General features: G+C 36.9%; 1 protein-coding gene across 2 annotated transcripts in view; it reads left to right on the top strand.

Moving 5' to 3' along the window:
• Positions 1–18,265, top strand: part of LOC144956239 (regulating synaptic membrane exocytosis protein 2-like) — a 91,033-nt gene that overhangs the window by 53,383 nt on the left and 19,385 nt on the right. For both annotated transcript variants that reach the window (XM_078886662.1, XM_078886661.1), the window contains 3 exons: positions 9,739–9,904; positions 10,573–10,680; positions 11,265–11,388. In XM_078886662.1, the coding sequence (XP_078742788.1) occupies positions 9,739–9,904; positions 10,573–10,680; positions 11,265–11,388 (398 nt within the window). The remainder of the gene's footprint in view (positions 1–9,738; positions 9,905–10,572; positions 10,681–11,264; positions 11,389–18,265) is intronic.

Genomic DNA, 18,265 nt, shown 5'->3' with positions numbered 1-18,265 from the left:
ACGTTCATGGTTACACACAGTTTTGTTTGTTTGTCCGTTATACTTCCGGAGGGCAATGTTGTGAGCTGCTTAGCCAAGCGCATACTATCTATATCTTTCTTTCTTTACACATAATATGTGTCTGTGCGTGTTCACACCTGGTGTGTAAATAAATATCACAGCTTGTAGCACTAATTTACATATCGTGTCTGATTTACAATGCCTACCCAAACAAAACACTTTATTTTTCGTTTCGGCCAAAAATTATAATCTACTTCAAATACCGATCGATAAAAAGTAAAAACTTGTCAAAAAGCCGAATCTCGTACACTTTTTTAAAAATCTCAAATTTAAGACTTTTTTTGCAAGGTTTGAGATAGGGGGTGGGGTGGGGGGGGGGGGGGGGGGGGGGGGGGCGTGACTTAATCTATCATTTTCGGAGTAAACTTTTTTTTCCTGTTTTTGGCAAAAATGCAAATATGTAAAGTTGCTTTGGCATGGTAGTGTGTACCGTACCCTGTGTGGTAAAGGTAATAATATTGTTTATCTACGAAGGTCGGCCATCTACAGTAACATATTTCATTATATTATTTGTGGTGGGTGACAATGGACATATTTCGGTTTCGGTATTTTCGGTTGATGATTCTGTGACTACGATCACGTAACAGATACTGATTAATTAGTGCATGTATTATCATTGACTTTCGGCGGCCCCTGACCTGAGCTGTGGGGGAGTTTCGCATGCACGGTATCAAGAAATGAAGTGAGTAGAATTGTGTCTTCGATGCTCAACTTCGAAATGTTTCAAGAATAAAAATATTGAAGTGAAAGTAATTGCAGAATAATTTCACAAATTGGGCTTTTGAGTTTTTTTATATGCAGCGCAATATCCACTCAACGTGCTCAAAGCGCTTTGTAATGGATCCCTGGCCAACAGCAACATTTACCATGTTGGACGGGACATGACGCCTATTAGGCGATTTTCCAAACTTTTTTTTCGGACAGAGACAACGCTGTTAACGGTAAGGTATTCATTTTACACACGAGTACGGTGAGAGAATGTGTGTGAAGAGCCTTTTCCAAGTACTTAACTATGCGCCGAGCGAGAGTCGAACCCAAGACCTTCCGATCCGAAAGTGAGTGTCATACCACATGACCACATAGCCGCACAAAACATCATATAACTTGTAAAGGGATGTAGACAACATGGCAATGTTCAACCAGAGCACGTTGGTGGGAAAGGGTCCTGTTTGGAGAATTCAAGAACTTGCGTTTTCACGATTGTCCCAGTAACATTCTTAATATTTCATTCATTGCGTCATTTCCGGAGTTGAAATCTTAAGCCGTCTTACAAAAACGGATGCTCACCATCCACACTGTGATTGACAGATTGCAATATGTGACCCATCGTTTCAAAACGGTATTAAGTCGGGATGATTAAGATGCTTAAAATGGGATTTGTAGCCAGAAATATCATGCTTAAGTTGAGTTTATATGCTTTAAAGAGGAGAAGGAATATCATATTTTACTGTGCTAAATACCAACGTTTCATATTTTTGACCCGTTTTACTATAATTTGATTTTTTAACATCTTATCCATCCCGACATAGTACCGTTTTGACACGAAGGGTCACATATTAGAATAACAAGTAGCTCTGACATTGAACATTTGTACAACCTCAGCTGCTGGTTTATATTTCCGGAGTTGAAATCTCAAGTTGTCGTCTTACAAAAATTGAATGTTCACCATCCACCCTGTGATTGACAGATTGTAATATTATAACCATGTGTGCTTGTGGTTTAATATATCTTTGATGTGATTTTGCATTCTTGACTCGAACACATTGTGTGTAATTTAGCGTGTAAAATGTTAGGTTATTTTTACACGTGTTGTGAGCTTTCTTTAGATATTTTATTGTTCCAAACATGGAAACATAAGAACAACTATAGGGAATGAGATTAGCGGAAGAGTAGCGTCCCTTGATTGGACGTCACCCATAGTCTGTGACGTCACCGGCGGAAAAGTTATTAGAGAGAGAACGTCATGTTGGTTGTGCGCATGCTTGGAATAAAAATAGATGGAAGGAAGATGACGTCATAATACTGAAGCCAATCGCTGGCCGCTTCCGCCATATTGGGAAGACCAAAACATTCCTTCGTTACGGCCATAGTTACGGTGATTCACTCATCGGTGGAAATCCGAATCGCGATGATCAGTGGATGTTAAGAACAAAGGGGGGGGGGGGGGGGGGAGGGGGTTGCAAATTCCTTCTAGTGGAGTTATTGATGTCTGTTTAATTTCTGAAAAGCATTTCAGAATAATATGTTGCAACTGTAGGTCAAGATCATTTTCATTTCAATCGATATGATTGCCATAAACTTTTGCTAAGCATCATGAACTTCACGATGAAGTCTTTCGTCAATAAACCAGTTTTTTCTACATTATTTCATTCTCATATGTTTGATCATGAGGGGACTGAGAATCATTTAATTCTTCTACTAAATACAATAGCTGAGAAATATATTCAGGTCAGGTATTTCTATGCTGGTAAACTGTACAGTGAACAATTGAAAAAGAAGCTAATGTGTAAAAGCCGTCAAGTTCTTAACAAATTCATTTTATTTACAGGGCAGTAACAATATCATTATTACCTTGTGTGATTTTTTAAAGAGGCAAAAATGTTTGTGTATAATCCTTTCCTGGCTAGGCTGGATTTCACGTCAAACATCATTCCATCCGCTACAACTTTCACCTTGAGCACTCGGAGGGCTCGAGTCGCATCACAGGGGCTAATTTCTGAACTGTAGAGGATTGAATGATGAATGACGTAAAATCCAGTCTCGCCATGACAGACTTCTGTAATAACTACTAATGATGAACTAGTAATGAAATTGCTGGGATTTTTGTTTTATTTTGAAATCTTAGTGAATTATGATCAAACAATGAACCTTTTTGTGTGACCATGATATTTTGTGTAATAATGTCTTTTTTTTTTTTTGGTCACTTTACACAAATAAATATAAATTGTAAATAGCATTTTGTGACTTAATTTTTGATGAATTATGGTAATTCATAGCTCTAGTAGCGGGGGTCTCGTTAGTTCAGTTGGTAGAGCATTGGACTGTCACGCCAATGGTCTCGGGTTCGAGTCCCTTTGCAGCCAGAATTTGTATCCGGTTCCCCTGTCCACCTAGCAGCAATTGGGTAGCTTACTCTACTACTGCTATAGCTGCAGTGGTACGTCCACATTTTAAGTTGTCACCAGTGTGTGTGTGTGTGTGTGTGTGAGAGAGAGAGAGAGAGAGAGAGAGAGAGAGAGAGAGAGAGAGAGAGAGAGAGAGAGAGAGAGGGTGGGGGGGAGGGAGTGACAGAGTTTATAATTCGATATAACCAAAAGCTGTCCCTCACGATAATATATAAGAATGGTTTGGACTCGGTCAGTAATGGAGAGAGGGAGATTGTGAAAGCAGTCAGATCTCTGTGATTAGAAATGTGTAGGAGGTACATATATTATATACACGTGTGTGCACGTGTGTATGTGTTTATGTGCGTATGTGTGTCTTTGTGAGTGCGTGGTGCGTGGGTGTAACGGTCAATGATTCCTAAATGGTCATACAACAGGGCGGGAGCCGTCATTATTCCTAACCCTTTCTGGCACTAATTCTATTATTCATTGTTAACAATTAAGTAATTGTCTCGTCAAATGTGACCCCTCGTTTCAAAACGGTATTAAGTCGGGATGATTAAACGATGCTTAAAATGGGATTTGTAGCCAGAAATATCATGCTTAAGTTGAGTTTATATACTTTATAGAGGAGAAGGAATATCATGTTTTACTGTAATAAATACCAATGTTTCATATTTTCACCAGTTTAACTATAATTTGATTTTTTTTAACATCTGGTCCATCCCAACATAATACCGTTTTGACACGAATGGTCACAAATGACCACCAGTTTTAGTTTTCAGAAGGCCATAAAATAATTGGGCACCTGGCCGAGTGGGCAGAGTATTAATGACTCGAGATTTCATACAACGCAGTATCCACTAAACGTGCTCAACGCGCTTTCCAAGGGGTGCTTAACTAGCCAACATAACACACGTAGGACCCTAACTAGCCAACACAACACACGTAGGACCCTAACTAGCCAACATAAACACACGTAGGACCCTAACTAGCCAGCACAACACACGTAGGACCCTAACTAGCCAACACAACACACGTAGGACCCTAACTAGCCAACATAACACACGTAGGACCCTAACTAGCCAACATAACACACGTAGGACCCTAACTAGCCAACACAACACACGTAGGACCCTAACTAGCCAACACAACACACGTAAGATCCTAACTAGCCAGCACAACACACGTAGGACCCTAACTAGCCAACACAACGCACGTAGGACCCGAACTAGCCAACACAACGCACGTAGGACCCTAACTAGCCAACACAACACACGTAGGATGCTAACTAGACAACACAACACAGGTAGGACCCTAACTAGCCAACACAACACACGTAGGACCCTAACTAGCCAACACAACACACGTAGGACCCTAACTAGCCAACACAACGCACGTAGGACCCTAACTAGCCAACACAACACACGTAGGACCCTAACTAGCCAACACAACGCACGTAGGACCCGAACTAGCCAACACAACGCACGTAGGACCCTAACTAGCCAACACAACACACGTAGGATGCTAACTAGACAACACAACACAGGTAGGACCCTAACTAGCCAACACAACACACGTAGGACCCTAACTAGCCAACACAACACACGTAGGACCCTAACTAGCCAACACAACGCACGTAGGACCCTAACTAGCCAACACAACACACGTAGGACCCTAACTAGCCAACACAACACACGTAGGACCATGACTAGCCAACACAACACTAGTAGGACGATGCACGAGTGTGACTGATATCCGAATCATTTCGCAGTTAAATGTTGTTTTCCTCCGGTAGAAAAACAAAATTAAACAACAAAAACAAACTAATTAATAAAAAATCAAAGTAAAACAAAACACACACGCAAACACACACACACACATACACACACATCCATCCATCCATCCATCCATATATCCATCCATCCATCCATCCATCTATCCATCCATCCATACATCATCCACCCATCCATCCATCCATAGATACACATATACATAATACATCCATCCATCCATCCATCCATCTATTCATCCATACATCCATACATCCATATATACATACATAATACAGTATCCATCCATCCATCTATTCATCCATACATCCATACATCCATCCATCCATCCATAGATACACACATACATAATACATCCATCCATCCATCCATCTATTCATCCATCCATCTATTCATCCTTACATCCATACATCCATCCGTCCGTCTATCCATCCATCCATCCATACACACAAATGGCACAGTGTACGACACAAAATATCAAACAAGTCCTACAAGCGTAAAATACAGAGTGTTTTGAATAAATGTCAAGTATTTTTTAAGCATCAATCTTTCTACTGAAACCAAAAAAACAATAGATATGAATGTGATCACACTTTTCGTGAAAGTTGCCCCTTATACTGTCTGTCTGTTTAGCGTTGAGGATTTCAAAACTATGTCCGTCATATATAGAGAGATAAGACATATGTATATATATATATATATATATATATATATATATATATAATATATATAATATATATATATATATATATATATATATATATATATATATATATATAAGTCTGTCTCTTATCCCTTTTTCCCCCAATCATACCTCAAGACTAAGTGTACTCAGTTTAGGGTTCAGGATTTCAAAACTGTGTTCGTTATATATATATATATATATATATATATATATATATATATATATATATATATAAATATATATATATATATATATATATATATATAATATATATATATATATATATATATATATATATATATATATATATATATATATAATACCTAAAGGCTTAGTGTACTTATTTGCAGGTCTGATCTAATGACCCGAATTATGGAAATACTCTCAAACCAACGCAAGTTATTGTCCATTTATGACAACAATGTAAAATCAATCCCATAATTATTGCGTTTGGCTGGCTATCAGACCTGAAACTGTGAGCACGTCGTTTAAAGACAATACAATTGTCTCTGAGAAGGGAATAGAGGGAATTCATAATGTCGGTTATGCTAAGGCTGGTGAGCGGTTCTACCGTCGATCTTTGCATGCATTGTGCAACTAGATAAATAACCAGGGAAACATTGATTTGTAAGAGAAGTAAGTCAGTCTTGCCTACCCCATCCTCCGCCGTGACTTTTTCACCTCGCCCCCTCCACCGCCCCCTACAGTTTCACTACAGCTTTCTACTACTAACTACTACTACTACTACTACTACTACTACTACTACTACTACTACTACTACTACTACTACTACTACTACTACTACCACCACCACCACTCACTACTACTACTACTACTACTACTACTACTACTACTACTACTACTACTACTACTACTACTACTACTACTACTACTACTACTACTACTACTACTACTACTACTACTTCTACTACAACTACTACTACTACTACTACTACTACTACTACTACTACTACTACTACTACTACTACTACTGGGTGGGGATCCTTACCTCCCATAGTGGGCAGGGGGGTACATACTGTGTCTTCTATCCCCTTATATCTGTTTTCCAATATGCTTTCTGTCTTTGTCTTGGAATGAGATTACTTGGTTTTGTCCTGGCCCTGGCCGGAGTCCTAGCTATGAGGGAAACAGTCAAATGCATAGTTATTGTTTTGGGAGATGAGATATTTTTCCTTGTAAATCACCTCTCTGTTATGTATTATTTTTTTATTATTTTGAATGTATAATGTAAGCATTTGAGTGTATTCCTCTTTGTTGGATTTTGTGCATGTGTCCGGATGAGACTTATAGGTGATCTCAAACTAAGTACATTGGTGGTATGCTCTTGGATTCTACATCTGATCCTTATTTGTTCCCAATTCCCCTTTGTCTTACTTTCTCTTGGCTGCTTTAATTGTAATTCTAGAACTTTTTACTATCCCATTTTCTTCCTATTTACTGGCGCTGATATGACCTTAATGTGTTGCAAGCGCCGTAAAACCCTTAAAAACAAAACAAACAATTGTCTCTGAGAGGGAATAGAGGGATTTTTAAAAATGTCGGTTAAGCTAAGCTGGTGCGTGGTTCCACCGATGATCTTTGCATGCATTTACAACTAGATAAATAACCAGGGAAACATTGATTTGTAAGAGAAGTGCGGCTATGTGGTCTTGTTGTATGACACTCGCTTTCGGATCGGAAGGTCCTGGGTTCGAGCCTCGCGCCCTTGCGCATAGTTGAGTCCTTGGAAAAGGCTCTTTACTCACACTCTCTCACCGTACTCAGGTGTAAAATGAGGACCTGGCCGTTAACAGCGTTGTCTTTGTCCGAAAAATTGTAATATCGTCTAATAGACGTTATGTCCTGTCCTACATGTTAAATGTTGCTGTTGACCAGCGTCCCCTTGTAAAGCGTTTTGAGCATATTTAGTGGATATTGCGCTATATAAAGCTCAATTAACAAAAAAAAATAGAGACCAATGGCGGAGAGTGGTGAGAGCTGCAACCCATGTATCCCCCCGACATCATCAGATCATGCGATGAATGAATGAATGAATGACACATTGTAAAGAGCTTTGAGAACATTTAGTGGATAATGTGCTATATAAAAGCTCATTTTTTTTTTTCCACCGACGAACTTTGCATGCTTTGACAAGTAGATAAATAACCAGGGAAACGTTGATTTGTAAGAGAATTAAGTCAGTCTTGCCTTGAAAGGGTTAAACGCAATCTAGACATTTATGACTGTTTGTCTCAGAACAGCCGCCGATTCCTGCCTTTTTGATAAGACGCCAAACCATCAAATATTCCAACAATAGACATGACGTCACAATCTCAGTTTCCGTGTCAGAGCACTGGAATTTATCGCCCGGCCCCCGTGACATCAATTCATGAATATGGAAATGAGTAGGCCATCATGAATATTTTAATATGATAATACGGGTGTTGATGCTTACGTCATTGTTTTCTGCTGACTCAGCCATCCGTTTTGGGATGCATTGGATTAATGGCGGAGATTTTATGCCTTGCCAAAAAAGGTCGTGCGTAGATTGTCGCAAGTGATTCCAAGTCAAAACTGTTTTATAGTTGTTAGATCATCATCATCCATCGTGGCTTGCGCTCTTGAGCACGTTGCCGGTCAGCTGTCTCCACGAATCACGATCCTTTGCGGTACGCATGGAATCTGTGTTGCTTTTAGTCACATTTGGCCATTCTTAGATAAGTCATTCTTTGTCTTCCACTAGCTCTCTTTCCTTCGATAGTTAGATAGATTTCCTTAAACAACAACAAGAAAAATAAAACCCAAAACAAACATAAAAAGTACATTATTATTATTATAATTCTAACACTTTGAAAATAAATCATATAAACTGGAACTTTGACCAAAAAAAAAAAGGCCGTCCTTTAAATATTGATTGACCTATTACAATGACCCTTATCTCGTGAAAAAAAAACCCAAATAACTCTCAAATCTGGGACCTCAATGTATAGAATTTTATAAAAAAATATGGCTCCATATTTCCTGCTGGAGGAATAAATGAAACAGTTGGAAGCGCATTGATCATGGATTATCCGTGGAACTTCGCAATATGTGACCCTTCGCCTCAAAACGGTATTAAGTCGGGTTGGTTAAAATGTTGAAACTTTAATCTATAGCCCGAAATTTCAGATTTTTGTTGAGTTTCTAGGATATCTTGAGGAGAATGGATGCCATATTTTAGGGTGCTGATGTCAAAACTTTATATTGTGACTAGTTTAACATTTAATTCGGCTTTAATTAAGGCTCTGGTTCGTTTCGACATTATACCGTTTTGAGACGATGGGTCACATATAACTATTCATATCTTTTCATTAATTACATTAGGTCATTGCTTCGTACCCGAAAGGTACTAAGTTCGAACACCCACCCACCTCTGCTCTGTGTGGCTTTCAGCAAGTCACCTCGCCTTAGCTCAATTTGCGACACTGCACTGCGGCTGGTGCCTGGGTTATTCCAGTCTTCCCTTGGAATAGACCCTAGAGACAAATTATTTCCCCTATGGGATGAATAAAGGGAATTTCATTTATTTAATTTTCTATATTAACCCTCTCCTTACCACCCATAGGAAAATCGTCACATTCGTTACGATGCAACTGGCAATTTTCTCATTCTGATTTCTCTTGTACATCAAAAAAATGTGAAGAAATGCTTTGATTACAGCTATGGATACTAAACACGGTGCTGTAGAGCTCACTTGTTACTTTTTGTTTGAGTTAGAAAACTCTATTCTTTTATTGGTTTGGAGTGTCAAAACGGTATTATGTCGGGATGGACCAGATGTTAAAAAATCAAATTATAGTTAAACTGGTCAAACATATGAAACGTTGGTATTTAGCACAGTAAAATATGATATTCTTTCTCCTCTATAAAGCATATAAACTCAACTTAAGCATGATATTTCTGGCTACAAATCCCATTTTAAGCATCTTCATCATCCCGATTTAATACCGTTTTGAAACGAGGCGTCACAAATAGCTGGTAAGGAGAGAGTTAATCATTGTTTTTTTTTTCTGTGTCCTGATTTGTTTTGTTTTGTTTTGTTTTTGTTTTTTTCCAGCGAGAAAAGCAAGCGTCGTACAAAGACAGTTCTGAACACAATCGACCCCACTTGGAATCAAACCTTTATCTACTGCCCTGTGAAAGAATCAGATATGAGAGAAAGATTGCTGGAGATTACGGTGTGGGATTATGATAGGGTCGTGCCCTCACAGTTCTTGGGAGAGGTAAGTGGTGATGGGGGTGGTGATGGCAAGGGGGGGGGGGGGGTAGGGGGAGCGGAAAGGTTGCGCGATGATGATTGTGGTGGTGGTGGTGGTGGTGGTGGTGGTGAAGATGTTGATGATGATGCAGATGATGATGATGATGATGGTAATGATGATGGTAATGATGATGATGATGATTATGATAGTGATGATGACATCGATGATGATGATGATGATGATGATGATGGTGATGATAATGATGGTGATGATGATGATGATGACGATGATGATGATGATGATGATGATGATGATGATGATGATGAAAATGAAAATGAAGGAGAAAAAACAGAAGAAGAAGAAGAAAAAGAAGAAGAAGAAGAAGAAGAAGAAGAAGAAGAAGAAGAAGAAGAAGAAGAAGAAGAAGAAGAAGAAGAAGAAGAAGAAGAAGAAGAAGAAGAAGAAGAAGAAGAAGAAGAAGAAGAAGAAGAAGAAGAGGAGGAGGAGGGGGAGGAGGAAGAGAAGGAGGAGGAGGAGAAGTAGAAGGAGATAATAATTTTCGTAATGATGCGAATCATTGACATAAGTATCAAACCTTATACTCATTAACCCAACCCAAGCACCCTACCAGCAGCAGCTCACAAATTAAATCATCGTTATTTCATTGATGGTATATTTTATATTTTTTTCAGGTTCTAATAGATTTGACCTCTGCCAACCTGAATGATGAGTCGTATTGGTACCAACTGGACCACCACGATAACACAAGCCTTCCTTTGCCTGCCTCTTCACCTCGTTCGGTAAGATTAAAGAGGGGAGATAACTTAGAAAATACAACAAAAGTTGGAAGTAAACACAGTAACTTCCCCTGTATTCATATGGTTGATACAATTGATCCAAAATATTTGGATTCATTTAATTCAAAAAAAATTCATACATTATTGTTTTTATTAATATTATCTTGTTACATTTAATAATTAAAGAAAGTTATCAAATTTCATATTTATTTTTCTATCTTTCTATCTATCTTTCTATCTATCTATATATCTATCCATCCATCCATCCATCCATCCATCCATCCATCCATCCATCCATCCATCCATCCATCCATCTATCTATCTATCTATCTTTTTATCTATCGGTCTATCTCCCTACATAATATCTATCAACCTCTCTCCCTATCTATCTATCTACATATCTATAATATATATATTATATCTATCTATCGTACTGTATAACTTTTTCTTCATAATGTTCGTTATTTTGCTAGCCTATCTGTATTTTCTATTCACTAATTCATTTATTTGATAATAAACGTTTAATGTTAATCTATCTATCTATCTATTCATTTATTATCATTCGATTTTGTAACAACCCATTCCAGAAAATCAGCCAAGACCCCTACGACCTCCGCAAAGACCACCTATCGCCTCCCATGGGCTCCCGGGGGCTCAGCGACAGTGACATGTCAGAGCTAGATTTCGATGACAGCATAGGCGTAGTGCCAGGTAGGGGGGCGTTAAAACAAGGGGAGACTACTCCAATTCTCTATTATTAATTCATTAATGAATGTCAATGGTAATTTTATATTTGTGACCCACCGTCTCTAAACGGTATTATGTCCTGATGACTCGGGTGCAAAAAAAATTGAATTTATTGACAAAAACATGAAACTCGGGGTTTATTTCGATTTGTTATGTAAGAGACTGAAGACATTTTCTCACAATGCAAAATCTCAAAAATTGGTGTTTCCTATCAATTTAATTCTAAAGTCACTTTTCGGGTTCCAATACATCCCGACATAATACCGTGTCGAGACGAAGGGTCACATTTTTTTTTTATCCATGAATTTGCGAAATCGAACTTCGCTTACCTATAGATTAGAGTGCTGTTGTTCTCCGGATTATGCAACAGCTCATGGTGCGGTATAGGGAATGAGATTAGCGGAAGAGTAGCGTCCCTTGATTGGACGTCACCAGCGGAGAAGTTATTTTTAAACAAACCAACTACAAGCCAAGCGCTCCAAATACAAAATTTATTATTCATATTTCTGTACAAAAATGCATGTCTTAATCAACGTAGATCTTTTCTTTAGTTTTCTCCATTATGAAATGTTAACAAAATATGATGTAGACTACAAATTAAGGGATGTGCGTCTATGTGGTCTAGTGGTATGACACTCGCTTTCGGATCGCAAGGTCCTGGGTTCGAGCCTCGCTCGACGCATAGTTGAGTCCTTGGAAAAGACTCTTTACTCACATTCTCTCACCGTACTCAGGTGTAAAATGAGTACCTGGCCGCTAACAGCGTTGTCTTTGTCCGAAAAATTGTAATATCGCCTAACAGGCGTCATGTCTCGTCCTACATGTTAAATGTTGCTGTTGACCAGGGACCCCTTGTAAAGCGCTTTGAGCACGTTAAGTGGATATTGCGCTATATAAAAGCTCAATTTAAAAAAAAAAATTATCTCCACCTCGTCCTGTCACGATAGGAGTCCACTTTTGAAATCTTCCATATCGATACTCGCCATATCATATTATTATCTCTGGTCTCGATTTTCATAATCGGCGGAACGATCAAATCTCTGAAGTCTACAGACGATGAGCTTTGTGCACAATATAATATTATTTGACATCTGAAGGGTACTGTAGACAAAATACTATATAAGACCCCTCGCCTCAAAACGGTATTATGTCGGAATGATTAAGATGCTGAAAATTGAATTCATTGCCAGAAATATCCGACTTGCAATGAGTTTGTATGCTGTATTGGATAGAATGAATATCGTATATTCTTAGAATGCTAAATAGCAATAATTGAAATTTTTGATCACTAGAGATTTAATTCAGCTTTTTAGTATCTGATTCATCCCGACATAATACCGTTTTGGGACGATGGGTCACATATATGCAAGGTCAAGGACTTAGATATTATTTTGCGTGACTTGTGAATTATTCTATCTTCACAAATGAAAGAAAGAAGAACCGGAAGCAAAATGTTTCAACTCATAGACAATATCTTCTGTTAGTGTTTTACTCTTTGTTTCATTCATTTACATGGTTAGGGGGGGGGGGGGGGGAAGATAGTCTTGGAAGGTTTATCTTGCCTTTTTGCATATTATTTGATTTGAGTTTGCAACAGCGCATGGCGGCTTGATCGAAACATTTTCACATTTATTCAAATACTATTCATCAATTTGTGGTGGTATTTATTGCTTCTCGGTTTCCAGACTGGTCAGAAATTATATTTCAATATGACGTAGATAACACAAAGTAGATAGTTCGGTTTATAGGGAATGAGGTTAGCGGAAGAGTAGCGTCCCTTGATTGGACATCACCTTACAGAGAGAACGTCAACATGGTTTTGCGCATGCGTCTCTCTCGTCCTCGCTTTCGATGAAGTGTCTCCGGAAGCGAGGACGAGAGACGCATGCGCACAACCAACATGACGTTCTCTTTCTAATAACTTTTCCGCCGGTGACGTCCAATCAAGGGACGCTACTCTTCCGCTAATCTCTTTCTCTATTTTGGCAATTCAAAATTTGAGCTTTTGATTATTCAATTCATTAGTTTTGTTTATCTAAATTACGTTCTCCGTTCATTCCAATTGGTTTTTAGATGAAGGTTTTTAGATTCATGATAACAAGAGATGAAGTGAGTAGGAAAGTGCCAGAAGACAAAAGAGAATAAAAAATTTCGCGGCGATGATGGGGGTTTGAACCCGCGACCTTACTGGTATGGCGGAGTTGTCTATTATATCTGGCGGAAAGTACTTTGCGATATCCTCGCATTCTGTTCAAATGATTGTGACATATTGCTGTATTATCATTAGGATAACGGTTTGGACACAGCAGGGGTAAAGTGGTCTTATAGGGAATGATTAGCGGAAGAGTAGCGTCCCTTGATTGGACGTCACCCATAGTCTGTGACGTCACCGGCGGAAAAGTTGTTAGAGAGAGAACGTCATGTTAGTTGTGCGCATGCGTCTCTCGTCCTCGCTTCCGGTGAAAGCGCTTGAGACACTTCAAAACCAAATTGACGTTCTCTCTGTAAGGTGACGCCCAATCAAGGGACGCTACTCTTCCGCTAATCTCATTCCCTATACGACATGTGAACGGCTACTTTGAGGAAAATAAAATCAGATTCGTAAACGGCCAAATTTAAATAATTTAATTGTCAGAATATTTCAGGCTCGAACTCGTGTTTTCAATATCAGATTTGCCCTGACATAATACTCGATAGAGGTGACGGGTCACCTGTGATAAACTGTCCAATTGAAATGACCTTTGTCTGTATTTTATTTCAGAATTGTTACCCTTTGATATATATATGATATCAGTGATGAGATTATTATTATTATTATTATTATTATTATTATTATTATTATTATTATTATTATTATTATTATTATTATTATTATTATTATTATTATTATTATTATTATTATTATTAATTATTATTATTACAACTATTATTATTATATTATTATTATTATTATTATTATTATTATTATTATTATTATTATTATTATTATTATTATTATTATTACTATTATTATTATTACAACTATTATTATTATTATTATTATTATTATTATTATTATTATTATTATTATTATTATATTATTATATAATTATTATTATTATTATTATTATTATTATTATTGTTATCATTATTATTATTATTATTATTGATATATAATAATTATTATTATTATTATTATATTATTATATTATTATTATTATTATTATTATTATTATTATTATTATTATTATTATTACTATTATTATTACTATTATTATTATTATTATTATTATTATTATTATTATTATTATATTATTATTATATTATTATTATTATTATTATTATTATTATTATTATTATTATTATTATTTTATTATTATTATTATTATTATTATTATTATTATTATTAATGTTATGAGTATTATTATTATTATTATTTGATCTGAATTTGAATGTCTGTGTGGTTTTTGTCTCGTTCTGTAAATCACTGGAGCACACACATGTACACACTCACTCACCCATTATTTAACCTCTTACACATTACATAATGTACACACAACAAGAACACGTCACAAGAACCTCCCTGCACTGCCAAAACGTTCTTGAAAATAATGAAAAATTGGCCGGAAAATTATTGTTGTAGGTATCAATGAATTAATTAAGGTGGCTAACAGCTTGTCAAACATGATCAAACCTGAGAGTCTTTTAAACTTTTTCTTACCAGACAATTTCAGGATTTTCACCAAACTTTCACACCCAACTAAGACAAAAATATATTTTTCCACCACTCAAACTCAATAGCAGAAAATTCTTTTGATACATCATTTCTTTAGCAAAATAAGTTCTACAACACACTTTAAATTTTATGATGTACAAGAGAAATTTGAATCAGAAAAATGTTGGTTGTATCTTAACGAATGTGACGATTTTCCTGTCGTTGTTAAGGAGAGGCTATGTCGTCTTGTGGTATGACACTCGCTTTCGGATCGGAAGGTCCTGGGTTCGAGCCCACTCGGCGCATAGTTGAGTCCTTGGATAAGGCTCTTTACTCACATTCTCTCACCCTACTGAGGTGTAAAATGAGTCCCCAGGCCGTTAACAGCGTTGTCCCTGTCGGAAAAATTGTATAAACGCCTAACAGGCGTCATGTCTCGTTCTACATGTTACATGTTGCTGTTGGTCAGGGACCCCTTGTAAAGCGCTTTGAGCACGTTTAGTGGATATTGCGCTTTATAAAAAAAAGCTCAAAAAAAAAGATAGGGTTAAAGTTGGATCATTGACCCCAAAGTCTTGGGTTTGACTATTTATTACAACATTTTATGCCTTCTGAATTCATTGATATTTTAAGTAGAATATGTCTGGCCATAATGATATTGGTAAAAAATGAAATTTGTATAGCGCCTTACCTAGCCTTCATTTCAACAGGCTTTTAGGCGCTTTACATTCATAAAATAGATCAATAAATACAATATAGGGAATGAGATTAGCGGAAGAGTAGCGTCCCTTGATTAGACGTCACCGGCGGAAAAGTTATTACAGATAGAACGTCATGTTGGTTGTGCGCATGCGTCTCTCGTCCTCGCTTCCGGTGAAAGCGGCATGAGACACTTCACCGAAAGCGAGGACAAGAGAGACGCATGCGCAAAACTATTTTGACGTTCTCTCTCTAAGGTGGACGTCCAATCAAGGGACGCTACTCTTCCGCTTATCTCATTCCCTATAGTGAAAAAGACGTTTTGTCATTTTGTTGTCGTCTTGTTCTACAGGGCACTGTCGATTTTCTATCAAATCAATCTTCTACTTTACAAATCAAATTCCTTGACTTGGTGGGGTTCCTACCTCCCATAGCGGGCAGGGAGGTAGTTGCTTTGTCTTTTATCCCCTCTTATCTGTTTTCTAATTGCTTTCTGTCTTTGTCTTGGAATGAGATTGCTTGGTTTTGTCCTGACCTTGGACGGAGTCCTTGGCTGAGAGGGAAACAGTCGAATGTATGGTTATAGTTTTTGGAGATGATATTTTTTTTCCTTGTAAATCATCTCTCTGTTATGTACTGTTACTCTTCTCATTTTTAACATATGATTTGTAAACATTTGAGTGTATTCCTCTTAGTGGGGACCTGTGCTAGTGTCTGGAGACTTTTAGGTGATCTCAAACTAAGAACGTTGATAGTGTGCTCTTGGAATCTACACAGAGGCGTGGCAATATTGGTTTATTTGGTGCCTGGCACCGCTTCCATCTTTTTAAAATGGATTACAGCGTTTAAAATAAAATTAAACTGAGACATGGTATATGGCGGTATGCTTCTTACTTACTTGAGTAAGTCTTTTCTTTATTTTGTTTTCTCTTTCTTTTCTATTTACAAAGTATAGTCTGTTTTAAGTCATTTTTAAAATATTTTTTCTGATTCTGGCACCACCTTACACTGTAAGCACGCCACACCACTGAATCTACATCTGTTTCCTATTTGAACCAATTCCTCTTTGTCTTACCTTTTCTTGGTTGCTTTAATTGTAATTCTAGAACTTTTTACTATCCTATTTTCTTCCTTTTTACTGGCGCTGATATGACCTTAATGTGTTGCAAGCGCCGTAAAACCCTTAAAAACAAAAAACAAGCAAATTCCTTCATGATGATAACAGAATAATAAGATGAAGGCGAATTGACAATATAGAAAGTGTCAACTCCAAAAAAAAATCTCGATACATGAAACTGACACCTGGTCAATTGTTGTCCTTAATTCCTAAGACTTTTACTTTTAAAGAAGAGATTTTATGGAGTAATATTCAATTTTGCCGAGACGCTTATGTCCGGATTGCTCTGGTTAGGAAAGTAAAAATGATAATATGTGACACATCGTCCCAAAACGGTATTTTGTCGGGATGAACCAGATACTAAAAAGCTGAATTAAAGCTAAACTGATCAAAAATTTGAATTATTGCTATTTGGCATTCTAAGATACGACATTCATTCTATTCAATAAAGCATACAAACTCATTGCAAGTCGGATATTTCTGGCAATAAATTCAATTTTCAGCATCTTAATCATTCCGACATAATACCGTTTTGGGACGAGGGGTCACAATTGTCTTTAATTCCTAAGACTTTTACTTTAAAAAAAAGAGATTTTATGGTGTAATTTTTAATTTTGTCGAGACGCCTATGTCCCATTTCTCTGGATAGGAAAGTAAAAATGATAATACAGTAATAACAGCTTCTAAAAATAACAAAATAACAAACACAGAACGTTTTGGGCTCAAAACTATGCTTCAGCTTACATCAAAAAGCAATTACAAGATAAATACTGCACTTATCTTTAAAGACACTATTTTCCTTCAGGACAAAATTATGTCTCATCCATTTCTTTTTGAAGTTTTTTTGTTACAGATATTACATCTGCAATGAATCATAATTCTTTTTCAACATGCCAGGCTTATTTTTTATTAATTCTTGTCATTAAATTTACAATTTTTAGCAGTAAAAAGTTAGAAATATTACGCTAAAGAGATTAAAAATTATTTACTTATTTCATCTCATCAGTTACCATCCTATGATTTTTGCAGCAACATATACAAATGTGTACATAAACTAATCAGACAACACCAGTGGCGTGGCATGCTTACAGTATAGGGTGGTGCCAGAATCAGAAGAAAATGACTTAAAACATGCTATATTTATATATACAAAAGAAAGAAAAATATTTATGGAAAAGACTTACTCAAATAAGTAAGAGCTGGTATATACCATTTCTCACTTTTTAAAAAAAATGCTGTAATCCATTTATAAAAGATGAATGCGGTGCCAGGCACCAAATCAACCAATATAGCCACGCCCCTGGACAACTCTCACCTCTGCAAATCAAAAG

The sequence above is a fragment of the Berghia stephanieae genome, chromosome 11 (genome assembly GCF_034508935.2).
Source record: "Berghia stephanieae isolate SIO BIC M18660-M18661 chromosome 11, UCSD_Bste_1.3, whole genome shotgun sequence".
NCBI classification, from domain to species: Eukaryota; Metazoa; Mollusca; class Gastropoda; order Nudibranchia; family Aeolidiidae; genus Berghia; species Berghia stephanieae.
This window is presented reverse-complemented; position numbering and strand designations above follow the sequence as displayed.